Genomic DNA, 19353 nt, shown 5'->3' with positions numbered 1-19353 from the left:
CTTTCAATTGCAAGTGTTTTCATATGCAATGACAGTTGAGTACAGAACTTGTTATCCTGCAACTCACTGCAGTTTGGTGACTACCATTCTCTCCATCAACATTAGGGTGATCGATGGCCAGAACCTGATGCCTTTACTGCAGGGGTCCATTCAGCACTCAGCGCACGAGTTCCTGTTTCACTACTGTGGCATGTATTTACATGCAGTACGGTGGCATCAAAAGGACAGTGAGTATAAAGGTTCTTCCAAAAACAATGATGGCTTCAATCTCTAGGAAAGCATATGTATTGTATAATTCAATTTTAATATAGGCTAGATCGTAGCTTTGCAACAAGCCTGGGATGGGAAACAGTGTGTAGCTGTGGCACCTAGGAACAATGCGGGTACCCACAGAGCAGCAATAATATGCTGTTGTCCTGCATGTATATTTTGATATACACACTACGGGCACAAGTATGCTGACCAGAATATTGGGTACAGAACTAAGGTTCTCCCTGCTCAGTTGCTCTGGGACGGGTAGTATTGACTTAATCCTGTTTGGATGGACCCAAAATCTGAATACCGCATTAAGCAGTATGAAGGCAAAGCTTGGCACTTTGTGTTACAAATTAAAAATTTTACTTGTTAAGTGATGAAAATATGTTCAGTGCTGAAAGACCTTTCACTCTTCTAATGCCATTTTATGTCTATATGCATCATCTTACATCTGGTTTCTCTCCTACCAGGTGGTGCACTGTGGAAGGCTCATTATGTGACTCCAATATTCCAGCCAGAGGGTGCTGGAGCGTGTTACAGAAGAGGAATTTGCCCATGTTTTGGGGAAGGTGTAACCCATCATGACCCTCCTTTACTCTTTGATCTCTCCAGAGACCCTTCCGAGGCCAAAACTCTGTCTCCTGCCACTGAGCCCCTGTTTGACACAATAATAAGCCGAATAGGAAGAGCTGTTCAGGAGCATCGCCAGACACTGACTCCAGTCCCACAACAGCTCTCTTTGTACAACATTATGTGGAAGCCCTGGCTGCAGCCGTGCTGTGGGACATTCCCGTTTTGCTGGTGTGATAAAGAAGGTGACAGTGCACACCCTGCTCTGTAAAGAAAATATATTGAAGGTTAACTGTATGAAAAGCTTTAAAATCAAGTGCTTTTTTTTGAGCAAATGGACTCTCTTTTTGTTGATTTAGGATTACACAGTTGGCTAGCTATATGAAATAGGGCTTAATGAAGGCCATTTTGTGAAACAAGATACCAGTCTAGATGGACAAAATTAATATGTTCCAGTATGGCAAGTCTTAGGAGTATCTATCCACTGCTGAAGATATAGCTCAGATACATTGCAGTGTGCCAAAATTAAAAATGCTGCAGTAACCATAACTTTGAATCTCTTGACATCTGTGGATATAGGTTCACTAGCTCAGCATCATTTTTATACTGAATTTCTATGCAAGGATGTACTACCAACATTCTAGCAAAGGGCTGCCTGCAATGTTTCAGCCCAGTTGGTCATATATAAGACACGTCCTGTGTAAAATACTTCCCCACCCCCAAAATAATTTCCCTTGATACCCCATGGAAGAAGAATCGCTTAGTCCACCACTAGATCCCCATAGAGGCTCCTCTAGGTGATCCTTCTATCTTGCAGCTAGCTCTTCTAGCAGCAGCGGTGGTGGCTGATATATCCTCTGGCTGTCCAGTAGCTGGTTGGTTGAGGGATTAGCTCTCCCATGGAGACCATTTGGGAAATGGTTCGCCTTTGGTTCTTAAAGAGGACAGGCCTCTCCTGGCTGATGGCAATCTCCCCTAACTGGTCTGGGGCTGTCAGTCCAGTCCCTAATGCATTCTTTAGAGCATGGTGGAGGACGCAAGAGGGAAGGAAGCTCGCTTTTCAGCAGCTGCCAGAGCAATGGGGTGGCATACCTGGCACTGCCAGAGTGAGGAACAGTCAGCACCAGACCCAACCCTAGTGGAGGCTGAAAATTGTAATATGCACAGCCAGTCTTAGTACTGTGGTAGAGGGCTGTGAAAGTTATTCTTGCTGCCACACCCCAGTGATAACCAATTTCTGCTGTCAAGTAACAATAAAAATAATGACTCAGCTCCTCCCCCCCACTTACTGAAAAGCCCATGGGAGGGCTCAGAGGGAGAGAATCCCTTTGAGGATCCCCTAATGTGAATCGCCCCACATCATTCAGACCAGCTCTGACCCCCATACCTTTCCCCACCCCCATCCCTGGCAGCACATCTCCATTGAAGCCATACTAACAAAGCTATCTCCTGGACATGACAGGGGCTGTGCAGAAAAAATAATATCTTAAGGCTGCATTATTTTGCTGATTAATTTATATGGGGCCAAAGGGAGTGACACTGTGGATCCTACACACTTCTCCTCATAGACCACCCAGACTCCTCTACCTTCCCTTGGATATGTTTGATTTGGCTATATTTAAAATATGTATATAAAATATTAACAACTCTAAGACTCCGCTAACCTATAAATTACTAGATGGAAACTTTCTCTTGCCTGCTTGGAACCTGTCTGAGCTGCTTTCTCAGCTTTTTCCTGGCTTCTTTTTTGATTGGCTTCTACTTATTAGGGCCAAGATTTTTGATAGTATTTAGCCATTGCTGCCTTCAGCATTGTAACATCTAACTGATTTAGGAGCCTAACTCTTATTTTTGAAAGGATTTAGGCACTTATGAGTCAATATTCCGTTCATGCCTAAATTCCTTTTAAAATTCTAAAACCTTAGCTCTTCATTTGACCCTTCCCGCATTGCCTGATTTCTGCACCTTGCTGAGATATCTTGTATTAATATCTACTTTGGCCCTCTAAACCTATTAGGGATTCCCAAAAATATATCTAAGCTGAGAATGTGTCCCCATACCCAAACTTTGAGTAGAAGCAGAGGTACAATCTCACCATTCCTGAATTCTGATCTTCACCCCACCTCATTATCAGTGGTCATGCCAAGTCTGACTCGTCACCTGGGCTGTGTCAGATCCTACTTTGCCCATATTTCCTTTAAACAGTTCTTATTTAGGGTGCATTGCAGTAATGTTCTGTGCAGCCATTCCTGGTGTCAGAGAGGATGAAACACTTTTGGCCAGATTTTCCAAAGGGCTTAGCACCCAACTGGTCTTTGAGAACAATGGGAGCTGTGCTTTTGAAAATCTGTCCCTTTTAAGAACAAACCACCCCAGGGTTGGAACTTGAGTGGCAGTTGTGGGAGAGAGCAGAGAAAGGATCTCTCTCACCATGGCTTGCAAAATGAAAAAGCTAAACAACCTCTGCTTTTAAAAACCTGCTCCATGCTTTTTCTCCAGAGAGGAATTTTCCCTCAATCCCTTAGAGAAGTTTACGCTTTTTAAGGAAGACTCTAATTTGCCTTTATTCCCTCTCTGGCCTTCCTAACATTAGCTTTGCCAGGGCGCTCTTTCTCAGAGTTCCTGCTTCCGGATTTGCAGTGCAGGAATCTGGCTTTCAGATGGGAGTCGGCCAGCAGTGTTCTGCCACTTGTACCAAGGGGTCGCACTCAAAGACCTTTCCTTTGTCCAGAAGGTGTGTAGGTCCGGATCCTCTGGAACATGGTCAGAGCTTTGTATTCTTTGTGCCCTCTGCACAGGCTCCCAGGTGTTTTTGAGCCATACTCTGTTTTGATGCAGAATTTTATTTACAGGATGTTTCAAAATAGTAAACCCTAGGCAGTAAAAGTCTGTTTTTCTTGACTTTTGTCTGGCTTTCAAGTCAAATTGCATCTCTTCTCTGCTAGCTCCTATCTGCCCTTGTCTCCAATTGTCTGCTTAATCAGAACTGCTGCCTTCAGACGGGGTGGCTCACTGTGTCATAAACAGTGGAAAACAACATGGGCAGTGTTAAGAAAGGAAAATAGCAATTCATCCCTATTTCCTCTCCTCTTTCCTTCTTTGATCCCTACAAACTCAGCTCTATCCAGTTTGGGATTTGCTGGATTGTGACAAGCACAGATACACTGGGGAAAAGTTTGCTTTCAATTTCACCATCAGTGGAGTTACTGTGCATTTATAAAAAGAAAAGGAGTACTTGTGGCACCTTAGAGACTAACAAATTTATTTGAGCATAAGCTTTCGGCTGTAGCTCACGAAAGCTTATGCTCAGATAAATTTGTTAGTCTCTAAGGTGCCACAAGTCCTCCTTTTCTTTTTGCGAATACAGACTAACATGGCTGCTACTCTGAAACCTGTGCATTTATACTGGAGTATCTGAGAGTTTTGCACTCTAGTTATATTTCATGTGACCTGTAGTAATTCTCTGGTTAATTTACTCTTACATGCCCTATTTTCCTCATACATCTCCTTTGTTACATTTGTTTCTATCACTGATTTTCTTCCCTTCTCTTTTCCTGCTGTCCCATCTGAAGGAAAATCTGCAGGTTTATAGATTGATACGGTTTAGGGCCAGCGGGCACTATTCCCTCATGTAGTTGGACCTCCTGTGTATCACAGGCTGTTATATTTCACCCAGTTATCCCTGTATTGAGGCCAATTACTTGTGATTATGTAAAGTATAATTTATGTAAAGCCAAAGCATATCTGCCAGAAAGACATCATCATCATTTGATGACCTCTTCCCTTGGTAGGTTTCAGAGTAACAGCCGTGTTAGTCTGTATTCGCAAAAAGAAAAGGAGTACTTGTGGCACCTTAGAGACTAACCAATTTATTTAAGCATGATACTCCTTTTCTTCTTCCCTTGGTAGTTTGTTCCTATGATTAATCAGCCTCACTGTTAAAAATATGCTCCTTATTTCTTTGAATTTGTCAGGCTTCTGCATCCAGCCATTGGTTCTTGTTGTTCTGTTCTCTACTAGATTAAAGAGCCATGTAGTACCGAGTATTTTCTCCATGAAGGTACATGAAGGTACATATGCACTGTAATCAGATCACCTCTTGATCTTGTTTTTGATAAACTAGACAGATTGAGCTCTTTTTAAGGCTCTCACTGTGATATTTTCTCCAGCCCTTGAATCATTGTAACCTTTTCTGCACCCTCTCTGCTTTTTCAACATCCTTTTTACAATGTGGACACCAGAACTACGTGGAGTATTCTAGTATTGGTCTCACTAATGCTGTATGGAGAAGTAAAATCTCCTCTGTACTCCTACTAACTACTCCCCTTTTTGTATATCCAAGGGTAGCATTAGCCCTTTTTGCCACAGTATCGCACTAGAGCTCATGTTCGGTTGCTTGTCCACTATGATCCCTAAATCCTTTTCACAGTCACTGCCTTCCAAGACACAATCACCTGGCCGGCATTCCTTGTTCCCAAATAGATAACTTTGGTATGTATTTGGCTGTATTAAAATGCTTTTGCTTTAAAATGGGCCCAGCTCACCAAGCGATGCAGATCCAGATGAATCTTGCAGCAATGCGTGCCCTGAAATTCTGCATGTGTTGTAATTTTCCCTGTAAAATTCCATTACGTTAAAATATATATTTTTTTCTCTCCTGGTCTGTTCCTTTTGCTTGTGGAGCCTATTCCTTCAGCCTTTTGTACACATTCCTAGGTTGATCAGTTCCTCACTTGTGATTAGACAAGCAGTGCAGGATGCCAATTTCTCATGTTGGCTTCATTCCGCTTAGAATTAACTTAGGGTGACCAGATAGCACGTGTGAAAAATCAGGCAGCCGTTGTGGGTAATAGGAGCCTATACAAGAAAAAGCCCCAAATATTGGGACTGTCCATGTAAAATCAGGACATCTGCTCACCCTAAATTAACTAGAAAGGACAGTTAGGGGGTCTTTTTAAAGGAGGATATGATAATGTTTTGACACCACATATGTTCTTTAAGAAACATGAGTGGTTATGCATGCTGTGGGTGAATGAACAATAAAAATATTGTTGCACATGGTACATTCCAATTCCACATTTCCTTTTTACCCTAGCCTACTCCAACAATACATAATTAGATCTCACAATGCCCTTGTTCCATACTTGGGGAAATACTACTGAAAGGCCATCATCTCTAGGTATGAGCACAGCAGCTTAGGGCATCCATTTGAAACTGTAGCTGGAATGTACATTAGGCAGCAAAATTCTATTACCCTGAGCAGGAATTTATTTTGGGTTGATAACTCCAGTGTCATCGACAAATATTTAGAGCCTCACGCTGTGCAAAAATTAAGGGCTAAGACATTTGTAGATACTAATAAAAGCAGCTTTCATAAAGTCAAACTGCCTTGATTTTAGTAGTAGGAGAGAAGAGAGAGTTATTCCTGTCAGTCCATTTCAGACAAAAAAATGCCTGCATGAATTAATCTGCCCTCCTAGGGGCTGTTGTTTTTCCTCCGGTGTAATGTATTACGCTCCAATATCTTGCATGGCTATTACTGTATCACCCTTTGTGCTCTTTGCGGGAATTCATAATACCAGTACAACATGGTGTAACTTTTAAGAGCTATCTTCAACTGCACTGTGATCAGCAGCCTCCCTTCCAGAGGACAAGTAGTATGAGTAAGTGGAATTCTCAAAGTTGCGTCCAGACCCAAGTTTCTCACATGACAATACATAGCCATGCCAAAAATTATTAATAGACGATTGCATAAGGACAAGAACTTTGCTCTTAAGCAATTCATTGGCTGCAGCTGCATATTCCTTATTTACAGTATGAAGCAGATTTATCTTTTATACCATTGAATTGTTTCTAAATATGCTTTTGTTTCCAGCTTGTTTGTGGGGTGACAGCTATTCTTTCCATACATCACATTTTTGGAGTAAACAACTTGACAGCAATTCTTTAAAAGCTAAAGGCTTAGGAGTGGATTGATATTGGGAGACTCTTTTCTCATGCAGTACTATAGAACTGCTACTGTTCTTACTCCAGCAAAATTACTGATTCCCTCACCAAGGACTTTGCAAGAGAGAGAAATGTGGAGTCAGGCTCAAGGAATGTAATCTTTAACTGACATTTGGAGCAGCTGAGAACTCTTCAAAAGCTGACCCTGTTCGAGACAGACATACTTAGTATATTAGAAAGTGTGAAAAAAATGGGATTTAGGAGCTTAAGTCAATTTTGAACATCAGAACAGCCATACAGGGTCAGACCAAAGGTCCGTCAAGCCCAGTATCCTGTCTTCTGACAGTGGCCAATGTCAGGTGCCCCAGAGGGAATGAACAGAACAGGTAATCATCAGGTGATCCATCCCCTGTCCCAGATTCTGGCAAACAAAGGCTAGGGACACCATCCCTGCCCATCCTGCCTAATAGCCATTGATGGAAACGTATCTAGTTCTTTTTAGAACCCTGTTATGGTATTGGCAACAACATCCTCTGTCAAGGCATTCCGCAGGTTGACTGTGCGTTGTGTGAAAAAATACTTTCTTTTTTTTGTTTTAACCCTGCTGCCTATTAATTTCATTTGGTGACCCCTAATTCTTGTGTTTTGAAATTTTTACCTTCAGACTATAATCCTGGGGCCAGCATGAAAGCCAGGTAAATGGGAAAAGGAATCCTCTCTCCCATGCAGGCCTGTAGTGGGAGACCTTTGCAGAGCTCCTCCACAGAGGCAGCCCAATGACTAGAGTAACCTACTTGGGAGCAGGGAGACCAGTACGTGGAAGGAAGGAACAGATGGGAGGGTACACACAACAATGGAGCCTTTGCCCATCTGTCTCCTGTTCACAGCAGGCCCTGTGGAGTTTAGCTGTACACCAGAGGTGAAAGTAAGCCAGTATGGCCCGGTACAGCATACTGGTAAGAAAGTGCTGATCGTACCAGCAGGGCAGCTGATGGGGAGGGGGGCAAAAGAGGCAGCTGCCCTGGGGCCCAGCATTTTAAAGGGCCTGGGGCTCCAGCTGCCACTGCTGCCACTGCACCTGTGGCTGGAGCCCCAGCCCCTTTAAATCGGCACAGGCCAGGCAGCGCTGAAGGGCTGGCTGGGGGATTTTGCCAGAGGCCCCGCCCCTTCTGGGGGCCCAGAGTCGCCCCTTCCCCCCCCCACCTTGCCCTGGACCCCAGCTGCCCTGCATACTGGTAAGTCATTTAAGCTACTTTCACCCCTGCTCTACACCCACCCCTGTATCTAGTTCCCACTTCCTCATGCAGCAGACCCGCTGTCAGCAGCGCTCTCCTCGGCCGTGGAGGCAGGGGCTACATTTTGTCCTAAGTTAATTCAAACCTTGGCTCATATTAGCATTTCCATTGTGAACAGTACAGTGGTTCATACGGGTAACGACTTAAGTTGTTTTACTATATTTCAGGAGCTACCTAACTGCTCTGCTGGCATTATGCATATTTCCAAAGACATGTGGAATGAGTGTGGCTGTGGATTCTAAACCCAATATTTTACTGATAATGGCAGATGATCTTGGCATTGGAGACATAGGTTGCTATGGTAACAATACCATAAGGTAAAGGCTCTCTCATTAATATATGTATGTGTTTAATTTTTTCAAGTAAGCTACATGTTTTACAGGCATAAAATAAGAGAAGCTCCAGCCCCAATGACTTTACAGTCCAAGGCCCAAGTCTTTCAAACACTCATGCATGCACTTAACTTGATGCATATAAGTAGTCTTCTTGTAGTCAATGGGGCCAGCTCACATACAGTTAAGTCCATGTGTATATACTTGTAGGATTAGGGCCTACATATACAATAAAAAAAGAAATGGGGGAAGGAAGCAACATTATTATTTCCACTCAATCTGAATTTCCTTTTATTTTCTGTCCATTAACCTCTGACTACATGTTGTATCATTATTATTTACCCTTTGTCTATCTCTACATATATCTTACACTTTACCCATTTCTACTTTTTTTATCTATAAACCTGGCTCTTTCTGTGCTATGCTTTTCCTCCAACCTTCATCCATTTTCTCACTCCTTTCTTCCGAGTACATGAGGCCTCTGCCCACTGGATCCTGTGGGCTGGCACTCACTAATTTACTCATGAGGGATGGCCCACAAGGCCTATACTCTCCCAGTTAGCCTGGGTCTGTAGCAGGAGCAGAAGGGCTTGTTCCACCTGAAGAAGCTCCGCCTTTTTTATAGGCAATCCCAAAGAGGTGGTAGGGGGTCTCCTCCTGCCTCACATGGCGGTGCTGGGGTTCCAGAAAGGAGCACTGTAGACTTCCTGCCCCCATTGTCCAGATCTGGCATTCGTGGAGGTAGGAAGGTCTGTAAGGCCCGTTTCCCTCCTCCTACTGCTGCAGTCCTACCCCCTGGGAGAGTTAGAACCTTATAAAAATATCATTGTGTAACTATATTATTATTTGCTGCCATATATAATCTGTAGTGTCAACACTGAACAGTAACTGCTTGGCTCACAAAAGCTCCAGTTACCTGATAGGAGGTTTTGGTTCAGTGAACTCCAAAATATAGGGTTATAAAAGTGACATACAGTAGAACCTTAAAGATACAAACACCAGAGTTATGGACTGACTGGTGAACCGGATACCGTGTGAAACCAGAAGAATCAGGCAGCAGCGGAGACAAAAGAAAAAGAAAGAAAGCAAATACTGTACTGTGCCTGTATTACATCTTAAAGGTAGGCACATCTGGGCTGCCTGTCCTCCCCTCACCCCACTCCCATCCGTGGGGCAGCCACTTACATCTAGGAGTGAAGACGCTGCGTCTGCCAGCCCAAGGCAGCTGGCAGAGCAGGAGCAGCACTGGGGTCTGCGTTGTTTTCACACCTTCCCCCGTCCCCCCGGCCAGGAGTTTGTGGGGGGGTGCTGTTTTCACACACCCCTCCCCAGGCCAGGATGGGGACGCTGTTTTCACACCCCTCCCCCGGATGGGAGGGGGACAAGCTGTTTTCATACCTCCCTCCTCTGGCCAGAAGGGGACAAGGTTGCAGTCCGATGCAGGGAAAGAAGCTCCCTGCAAGAAAGATGCCAGCACTGAGGAGGGGATTCAGCAGCTGCTGGAACCTGGCTTGGAGTGTCAGCTGCTGAAACTGGAGCCCGAACTGCACTTTGTTCAGAATTACAAACATTTCAGAGTTACAGACAATCTCCATTCCCGGGGTGTCCTTAACTCTGAGGTTCTACTGTAGTCAAAGCATTTGAATGGGAAATCATTCCTTCTATGTTCAGCATCCCACTTACATGTTTCAGAGTAGCAGCCGTGTTAGTCTGTATTCGCAAAAAGAAAAGAAGTACTAGTGGCACCTTAGAGACTAACCAATTTAGGTGGGCCATTTCCAGCAGTTAACAGGAACGTCTGAGGAGCAGTGGGGTGCGTGTGGGGGGGGGGAATAAACATGGGGAAATAGTTTTACTTTGCTCATCTTAAGTGATCACTCTCCTTACAGTGTGTATGATAACACCCATTTTTTCATTTTCTGTGTGTATATAAATCTCCTCACTGTATTTTCCACTGAACGCATCTGATGAAGTGAGCTGTAGCTCACAAAAGCTTATGCTCAAATAAATTGGTTAGTCTCTAAGGTGCCACTAGTACTCCTTTCCACTTACATGTGTAATTGCAGTAGTTTCATTTTTGCAGACTAAGCTATATTTGAAACCATTGGCCACATTTATTCCTGTGTTAACTCATTCAAATCAGTGAAGTTACTTCAGGGATGAATTTGGTCCTAGTTCTCTAGTGGTGAAAGGCTACTCAGCACTGTACCAAACATTCTTAAAGTATACATATAGCATAAAAGAGCAATGCTTCCAGGGAAACCATGTAACAGCTGAGTTAGTTTCGATTTCTCTTGTAATAAGTTTCATGTATGTATCCTTCAACTTGCTACCTACTTGTGTTAACATATGCCTCTTTTGTTTGTTCTTTGTAGGACCCCTAATATTGACCAGCTGGCCAAGGAAGGGGTGAAACTTACTCAGCACATTGCTGCAGCTCCACTTTGTACTCCAAGCAGAGCGGCTTTCCTGACTGGCAGATACGCCATCAGATCAGGTTGGGAACGTTTTTAGTGATACAATGCTGTCTATTTAATCAGCTGAGCTCTGGTGATCATCAGTAACAAGTCAACATCTACCAACAGTCCCCAAATAGTGAAATATAAGATAATGCAGTAATTTTCTATCCTAAGTAGAAGAAAATACTCTATTGCTGGTATCTCAGATTTGGATGGTAACACTTGGTAAACAATGAACTTTTGGGGCTGGGAGGGGTTAACATCATTTTACAAACCTTCAGCATAACCGTATGAAAAAAGTCAGAGTCACATTTAAGTGTCTTACAGTAGGAGTGAAAGGATGCCAATGTAAAATGAGATTCTTCACATCTTTAGCTTTTACAGAGAATGCTGTGTCCACTTTCTTGTGTTCTGCTGAGCTTGAAAGCTATGGACGAAGGGAATACAGTGGGTTCTAACAAGCAATGGTCAAGCTGTGACAGTTTAGAAAACCCTTCCCATTTATTTAAAATCTTTTGCAGCGGGTGATTGACTTACCACAATAATTTCTGTATAGAGTGGAAGATCACAAAATTATACAAAAAGAGAGAAATTATTGTATTTTAGGTCAACATTGCAAGGGAGCAAAGGGCTGTTATCAGATCAGAATATCAGCTATTTTATAGACTCTAATTGTGTTTTGACACTATAAAGAGACCAAATATGTAAACTTTTAGCTTTTCAAGATATTGTTGACAGCTAATTATTCTTTGTAGTCCTAGCAGTCTCTTGAGGAAGAACTTGACTTCCCTGTGCTGTTTTGAGTGGTTATGTCTTTATCATATACTCATATCATTTGCAGGCCTTCTAACTACAGAACTATAGAAAAAAGAAAAGGAGTACTTGTGACACCTTAGAGACTAACCAATTTATTTGAGCATAAGCTTTCGTGAGCTACAGCTCACTTCATCGGATGCATACCGTGGAAAATACAGAAGATGTTCTTATACATACAAACCATGAAAAAATGGGTGTTTACCACTACAAAAGGTTTTCTCTCCCCCCACCCTACTCTCCTGCTGGTTTACCTTTTGTAGTGGTAAACACCCATTTTTTTATGGTTTGTATGTATAAGAACATCTTCTGTATTTTCCACAGTATGCATCCGATGAAGTGAGCTGTAGCTCACGAAAGCTTATGCTCAAATAAATTGGTTAGTCTCTAAGGTGCCACAAGTCCTCCTTTTCTTTTTGTGAATACAGACTAACACGGCTGTTACTCTGAAACAGAACTATAGAAGTGACTTTTAAGCTGATATAAATGTGAACGCTAGCACAAAATATTTGAGAGTTATAAACTGTGTGGTATGCAGATTTGACATTGGTCTTAGCTTGCCTAAACTTGTGTAAACCAAAGACATGGAGGAGATAAATATACTTTTGTGTTTAAAGCCTAGGGACTGGGTTTCATTCCTTCCTGCAGAATGAGGATAATATTTATCTGCCTGACGCTGGTGTCATGAGACTTAATTGACGTTTGTGATGAATTTTGAGACTCTTGGGTGGAGATCTATCTGGCCCCATTATCACAAGGCATTTCTGAGTGTCTTGCAACCTTCAATGTAGGGAAATATTATCTGCATTTTTCAAAAGGGGAATGGAGGCAAATCAAGACTAAGGCCAGACGGGACGACTTAGTCTGAGCTCCTCTGTATCACAGGCCACCACCACCACCCAGGACCCACACACTAAACCCAACAACTGAAATTAGACCAAATCCCACAGGAGACTATTATGTGTCATAGGCAGAGAATAAGAGGGACAAACTGCCCAGTGCCTGCGGCCCCTGCAGCAGTATGAAAAAGATTGAGTGAGATATAGCCAGAAAATTATGGCAGATGACCCACACGCTGCAGAAGAAGGTGAAAACCTCCAAAGGTCACTGCCAATCTGACTGGAAGAAACTTCCTTCCCGATTGCTCATATAGTATCATTTTGACCCTTAGCATGCGAGCAAGAACCAGCCAGCCACATACCTGAGAGAGAGAATGCTTGGTGCCACCTCAATGGTTTGCCAAAGATAAGTCCAGTGTCCCATCTCCAGCTTGGCCATTCCTGATGCTTCAGAGGAAGAAGATTAAAAAACAAACAAAAAACCTCCCAACAAAATACATTGGAGTGCGGGTATCCCTTCCTGACCCTGGCAGGTAGCCAGCTGAAAGCCTGAAGCATGAGCTTTAGGAAAAGAAGACCTAAACCAGATGTCAGTCCCAGGGTTGCTGAGATTCTCCTACCAGCACAAGTAATTCTGTCAGACAACTGCACTCATAAATCTGTCCAGCTCTCTCTTGAAAATAGTTAAGATTAACTGCAACTCCTATTGGAAGGCTGTTCCAGAACCTCACCCCTCTGATGGTTAGAAAGATTCTTCTAATTTCCAGACTGAATTGTTCATGGTGAGTTTATATCTAACTGTTCTTGGGCTGACATTGTCCTTTAGCTTAAATAGTTCTTCACCTTCACTAGTATTTACCCCCTTATGTATTGAGAGCAATTATATTCCCTCTTGGCCTTCTTTTTGCTAGACTAAACAAGCCAAGTTTTTCCAGTCTCCTCTCATGAGATAGGCTCTCCGTTCCCCAGACCATTCAATTAGCTCTTCTCTGCACCTGTTCCAGTTTAAATTAATCTTTCATGAACATGGGTGACCAGAATTGCACACAGTATTCCAAATGAGGTCTTGTCCAATGGCGTTAATACTTCTCAATTTCTACTGGAAATGCGTCACCTGTTACGTCCTAGGATTGCATTTGCCTTTTTCACAGCTACATCACATTGGTGACTCACAGTCATCTTGTGATCAACCCCACACCCAGGTCTCTCTCCTCCTCTGTCGCTTCCAACTGATGAGACCTCAGCTTGTAGCAGAAATTCTTATTATTAGATCTGAAGTGTGTGATGTTGAATTTAATCCCATTTGTATCACTCCAGTCTTCCAGGTCATCCAGATCTTCCTGTGTAACCTTTCCAATCCACCTCCGAATTGATGATGCCTCCCTACTATGTATCTTCAGCAAATGATCATCATTAGCACACTTCTATTTTTTTGTACCAAGGTCATTAATAAAAATATTGAATAAGATTGGTCCCAAGACTGATCCTTGAGGAATTCCACTAGTAACCTCCCTCTGGTCCAATAATTCACCTTTCAGCCTGATGCCTTCTCCCCTTTTAGACAATTCCTCATCCACCTTACGATGCTTGTACTGATCCCCACCTTCCCTAATTTAACTAAACATTTCCAATGTGGTACCATGTCAAATGGTTTGCTGAAGTCCAAGTATATTATATCTACTGCACTTCCTTTATCTAAAAATCAGTTATTTTCTCAAAGAACAAAATCAGGTTAGACTTGCATGATTTATCTTTGGCAAACCCTTGTTGTGTTACATCCCCTTTACCATTTACCTCCATTAATTTAATTATTCTGTCCTTCACAATTTGTTATAAAGCCTTGTATACTACTGAGGGCAGACTAACTGGTCTGTAATTGCCCAGATCATGTATTTTTCCCCTTTTCTTAGCTATAAGTATGATGTTAGCAATTCTGCAAGTCACATGGTACTACCCTTGGCTAGATAGAGCTGTCTGTGACAGAGCAGTGAATGGAACCCAGGCTTCCCAATTCCCAGGCTAATGCCCTAAAGCATGGGCCATCCCTCCTCTCTGATACAAAAAACAGTGCCAAATATTATTTGTTTATTGTCTTGCTCTGTCCTTGACCCATTAAAGCACTTTGATACCGCAATAATGCATGTGGTGCAAATACATACATTAGTATATAAACAATCTGGGACTGCTACATTTTATTCTTATGGCCTTGATCCTGCAAGACTTATGTGGGTGTGCTTTATGCTCCATGAATAGTTCCACAGGTTCAAAGTTAAGTGCATGCATAAATCTTCTATGCAGTAAAAAAGAAAAGGAGTACTTGTGGCACCTTAGAGACTAACCAATTTATTTGAGCATAAGCTTTCGTGAGCTACAGCTCACTGCATCCGATGAAGTGAGCTGTAGCTCACGAAAGCTTATGCTCAAATAAATTGGTTAGTCTCTAAGGTGCCACAAGTACTCCTTTTCTTTTTTGCAAATACAGACTAACACAGCTGTTACTCTGAAACCTGTCATTATGCAAGGCACTTCTATGCAGTGTCGTTATAGCTGTGTTGGTCCCAGTACATTGGAGAGACAAGATGGGTGAGGTAATATCTTTCATTGGACCAACTTACACTGGTGAGAAAAACAAGCTTTTGAGCTAACACAAAGCTCTTCTGTCTCACTCACCAACAGAAGTTGGTCCAATAAAAGATATTACCTAACCCTGCTTAAATCTTGGCAGGAGTGTGGCTTAAGCAATGAAAACAATGAAAAATCAAGCAGAAAATACTCGGTGTATTTTGTTATGTACTGCAGGCATGGCTTCCAGTAATGGATATCGTGCCCTGCAGTGGAATGCTGGGTCAGGAGGACTCCCTGTAAATGAAACCACTTTTGCCAAGGTGCTGCGTCAGCAGGGTTACACCACGGGACTTATAGGTATGTAGGAATATGTTTTATCGTGAGTCGGCACAGGAATGATTACCCGGATGTTTGGGAGACTGTTTGGGTTTTTATTTTCTCTTAACTGTCTGTCAGTCACAGATGTGTAGCCCCTGAGCAGGTGAAAAAAATACCTAATAGATGCAGGTGTCTATATTAATAATAGTGGTAATAATACCTTATAGACTTTGAGGCCAGAAGGGACCATCATGATCATCTAGCTCTTATATAGTGCTTTTCATCAGTAGATCTCAAAGTGCTTTACAAAGGAGGTCAGTATTATTATCTCCATTTGACAAATGGAGAAACTGAGACACAGGACTTGCCCAAGGTCACCCAGCAGGCCAGCAGCAGAGCCAGGAATAGAACCCAGATTTCCTGAGTCACCATCCAGTGATCTATCCATTAGGAAACACTGCCTCTCTGATATTTATGATAACTGTACACTCATCCTATATTGTAACAAACTAGCACTGTTTAATATTTGTAGTGTGGAAAGACCTAGAGACTCCCAATTGGGGCTTGTGGCCCTAATGTGGTAGGTGCTTTACCCACGCATAATGCAAAGACAGCCCCTACCCCAAAGATCTAACATTCCCATTGAACATTTAATCATCTGAACCCAAGGGAGCATAAAATAGGAGAAGTAAAATATGTCACAAGAAGTGGCATGGTTACAATGGTTAGAACAACTGAGCTTTGTACTAGGTCCAGGAGCCTTTCCAAAGCTTAACAAAACTCTCTCAGTGCTTCCTTTGAGATATAGATATACACACAGAGACAGAGACAGAAATCCAACAAAGGAAGGACTTTAATCATTTCTTTTGGCTATAGAGGGGGAAAGGGATATAGAAATTAACAGCAGGTAGGTAGTACACAACTGGCTAATATAATATGTTCCCCACTCATAGGTAGGTAAGTCCAGCCGTGTTCAGAAATAGCTTGTTCTGCCTCTGGATTATTAAGTAGTATTTGAAAATGTGAAGTACTATCCAAATGTGTGATGGTATAGCATAGAAGTCAAGTCATTGGTACTGTTTGCCTTTGTAACCCCTAATGGTAGGTGAGAAGAGCAGGTGCTTTTTTCTGAGGAGGAGGTCTGAAGACTAATCCAGGAATTTATTTATTTATTTATTTATTTACCGATCACAGAATAAAAGCAAACAATAAAAGATGAGTATGTAAACACACAAGCAGAGATGCCAAAAAATCCGAGGACATGAAATCACTTGAATTTGCTTATTGACGAATCATCACGAAAAAGAGAATGTTTTGATTTTTCATCAAAATATTTTTGTGCTGATTCATTTAGGTGAATTTCACCCTTTCCCTGGACTGTTCCATACTTGCTAACCATTACCATCAAACTTTTTCCTCAGCCAAGGTTATTTTTAACTCAGTCTTACCAGCTCCCGATACAAACTCAGTGACCACTTTCATTTTGGCTGTTGGCTCTTCCAGTGAATCAAAATGATCCTTCTTCAGGTAGCAGTCTGCTTTTTGACACCAGTGGAAGATTCCTCGCATCTTGTTTCACTTGCTCGCAAGATGGATTTTGATGTGATCTAGTGTGCTATTCCACCTTTGCCATCTTGGATCTAAAGTTTTTGAGACTCGTGAACCTTTAATACATACCCAAGTATGTGATAAACCCACATTTTTTAAAAAATTAAAAAGTGAGGTAATGGAGGAACCAAACTTAGTATTAACATAGTTGCAAACCTCATTTGCTGCCTCCAATGCCCGGGGTCCTCTCACCCCCATTAGTGAAATTTTTCTGGCGAACCCCCAGTGACGTTCTGCGAACCCCAGTTTGGGAACCACTGGTCTAAGGGTAAGCCCAGTGTTAGTGGAACTCGAGTCAGCTGAAAACCTGGGGCTTGAGTATTTACATTAATTCTTAATCCTATGTTGACAATTTTCTAATCTGGGCTTGAAACTGGGGCTCTGGCATCTACACCGCAACACACAGCCCCGAGTCAAACCAGCCATATCCCAAACTCCCTAGCACCCTCCCCAAATGTGGTTGCTCCACCCCTTTGACTGTGATGCACTGTGGGAAAACTTGACTGTCCACCTTGCATGTTAGAGGAAGTTTGAACAGCCCGCCAACACAGCCTGCTGAGGACTCATTGTGGCCTGTGCGCTCTGAGCTACTGGAGCCAGCCACGTGAAGGAGGTGCCTTTTGAAGAAACTTCTCTTGCTTGTGCTTTCACGCTTGTGTCAGGAAATGGGCAGAGCTTCTATGAGACACTGGTGGACCTTTTGGTGGCATTTTCTGACCCACCAAAGGCACCTGACTGATTTTATGATAGAGCAGGAGGAGGCAGAGTACCCAGGCATGGCAGACTCTCACTGGCTGATGCTGCTCACTACACTCAGTATAGCCTCTGATTGCCCCCACGTACACCGGCACTTCTGACACAGGGTCACACGCACAGACCGGTGGGATCACATCTGCATGCAGAACTGGGATGACCAGCCGTGGATCCAGAACTTTCGCATAAAGAATTTCACATGATGAATTCAGGGGCCAACATGACTTCTACACGGCACTATCCCAGCTGACTAGGTCATCGTGCACAGTGCTCAGCACTCGATCAAACCCCTCATAAAACGGGCATTTGGCTGGCGAGTTACTTGAGGTGCAGTTCTGGTCCCTGGTCTTCCGGCACTTGCTCTTCAGCCTCTTAATCCGCTCCCTGCCTTGCTCACCAGTCCAGAAGATTTGCAGCGCTGTCAGCTTTTTAGCTATCTGCTGATATGTGGGATAATTCCAGGTAGTCTTACTAAAGTCTACGATTTTACTGGCCTCGCACCAGAGATTCACCAAAATCTGGCTGTGCTCCCATGATCATTAGGCAGCGTGCTTTGCAAAAGGCCTGTTCTGTTCAGTTTCTGTTGTAAGCACAGAAGGTTCTTTGATGGTATTTGCAGCTTGGTGGTCAGAAGACAATGGAAGGTTTAATGCTGACTTGATGAGCCTGCTGCTGCTGCTCACCAAAAGGGGTGGCTTCCATTTTCACTGCAGGTGACTGGAGATTGTTGGGATAGAGAGGACAAAGGAAGCTGGCCCATGGAATTGTAGGATACTTTTGGCAGACTTACAGGACGTGAGTTAACCAGGACTGTGTCTACACTGCAAAGCAATAGGATCTGGATCCTGGCTTGACAAAGGCTCGGACCTTCTAGCTCCAGATGGTCCTAGGATCCTAGGTCTGAGCACGAGTCTGAGAGATTTGTACGTAGATGGAAGGAGGATTTGGACTCAAGCCAGAGTCTGAGCCCTGGCTTACGTTGCAGTGTAGACATCCCCTTACTGGAAGCTGTGTTCATTTTATATAAGCTGGAAGCAATTCTTTGTGCATATCAAGTCAACAAGAAAACAGTTTGCAGTGCTTGCAAATTCATCTTTCATATTTTTTCTGGATTCGTAATAAGAGGAAAATCAGGCATTTTCTGTTGGAATTTGGGATTACTGGTTTATACAGAAGAAAGAATAGAGGATTAGATACTGGTATGGGTCTGACAACCTGAGAAGACTTATTTGGGGAGGAGGCTTATAATGCACAGAGATTTTGGAATTAAGTTTAGGTAGACCATTGCATGTGGATTTATAAATCTCCTTAAATACACTTGGACATAGGAAATGTTTCTTTGTTTAGGATTAAGTTCTGAGTGCTTGCCTTTGCAATCTTAAAAATGTTTTAACGTCGTTTTTTGTGGGTTATATATAAAATATATATAAACTGAATCGTACATTGCCATATGCCAAAATTGAAAGAATAACTGGTATTCATTTGGGGGGAAGAGTTACATCTACAGCAAACTAGTGGCATTGCTTTCACTTCACATTTATTATAGCTACAATTGCCTACATTTGTAGAAAACTATTATTTCATAAATGTTGGTACATGT

General features: G+C 42.7%; 2 protein-coding genes and 1 long non-coding RNA gene across 5 annotated transcripts in view; all 3 read left to right on the top strand.

Moving 5' to 3' along the window:
• LOC125640881 (arylsulfatase D-like) overlaps nt 1-19353 on the top strand; it is a 70146-nt gene that overhangs the window by 38650 nt on the left and 12143 nt on the right. For 2 of the 3 annotated variants that reach the window (XM_048859981.2, XM_048859989.2), the window contains 2 exons: nt 106-227; nt 726-1374. In XM_048859981.2, the coding sequence (XP_048715938.1) occupies nt 106-227; nt 726-1096 (493 nt within the window). In that variant the 3' untranslated portion in view covers nt 1097-1374. Of the gene's footprint in view, nt 1-105; nt 228-725; nt 1375-19353 lie in introns of those variants that run through there. The other variant, XM_075131110.1, reaches the window with a different exon arrangement.
• Nucleotides 2497-19353, top strand: part of LOC125640874 (arylsulfatase D-like) — a 29000-nt gene continuing 12143 nt past the window's right edge. The window contains exons 1-4 of the mRNA XM_048859956.2: nt 2497-3559; nt 8234-8383; nt 10774-10895; nt 15309-15431. Coding sequence (XP_048715913.2) covers nt 3486-3559; nt 8234-8383; nt 10774-10895; nt 15309-15431 — 469 coding nt within the window. The 5' untranslated portion in view covers nt 2497-3485. The remainder of the gene's footprint in view (nt 3560-8233; nt 8384-10773; nt 10896-15308; nt 15432-19353) is intronic.
• On the top strand, nt 4175-5483 carry LOC142070183 (uncharacterized). Its single transcript, XR_012666189.1, has 2 exons — nt 4175-4616; nt 4735-5483. It is a non-coding gene; the product is annotated as an uncharacterized LOC142070183 (long non-coding RNA).

The sequence above is a fragment of the Caretta caretta genome, chromosome 1 (genome assembly GCF_965140235.1).
Source record: "Caretta caretta isolate rCarCar2 chromosome 1, rCarCar1.hap1, whole genome shotgun sequence".
In the NCBI taxonomy this organism is placed as follows: Eukaryota; Metazoa; Chordata; order Testudines; family Cheloniidae; genus Caretta; species Caretta caretta.
This window is presented reverse-complemented; position numbering and strand designations above follow the sequence as displayed.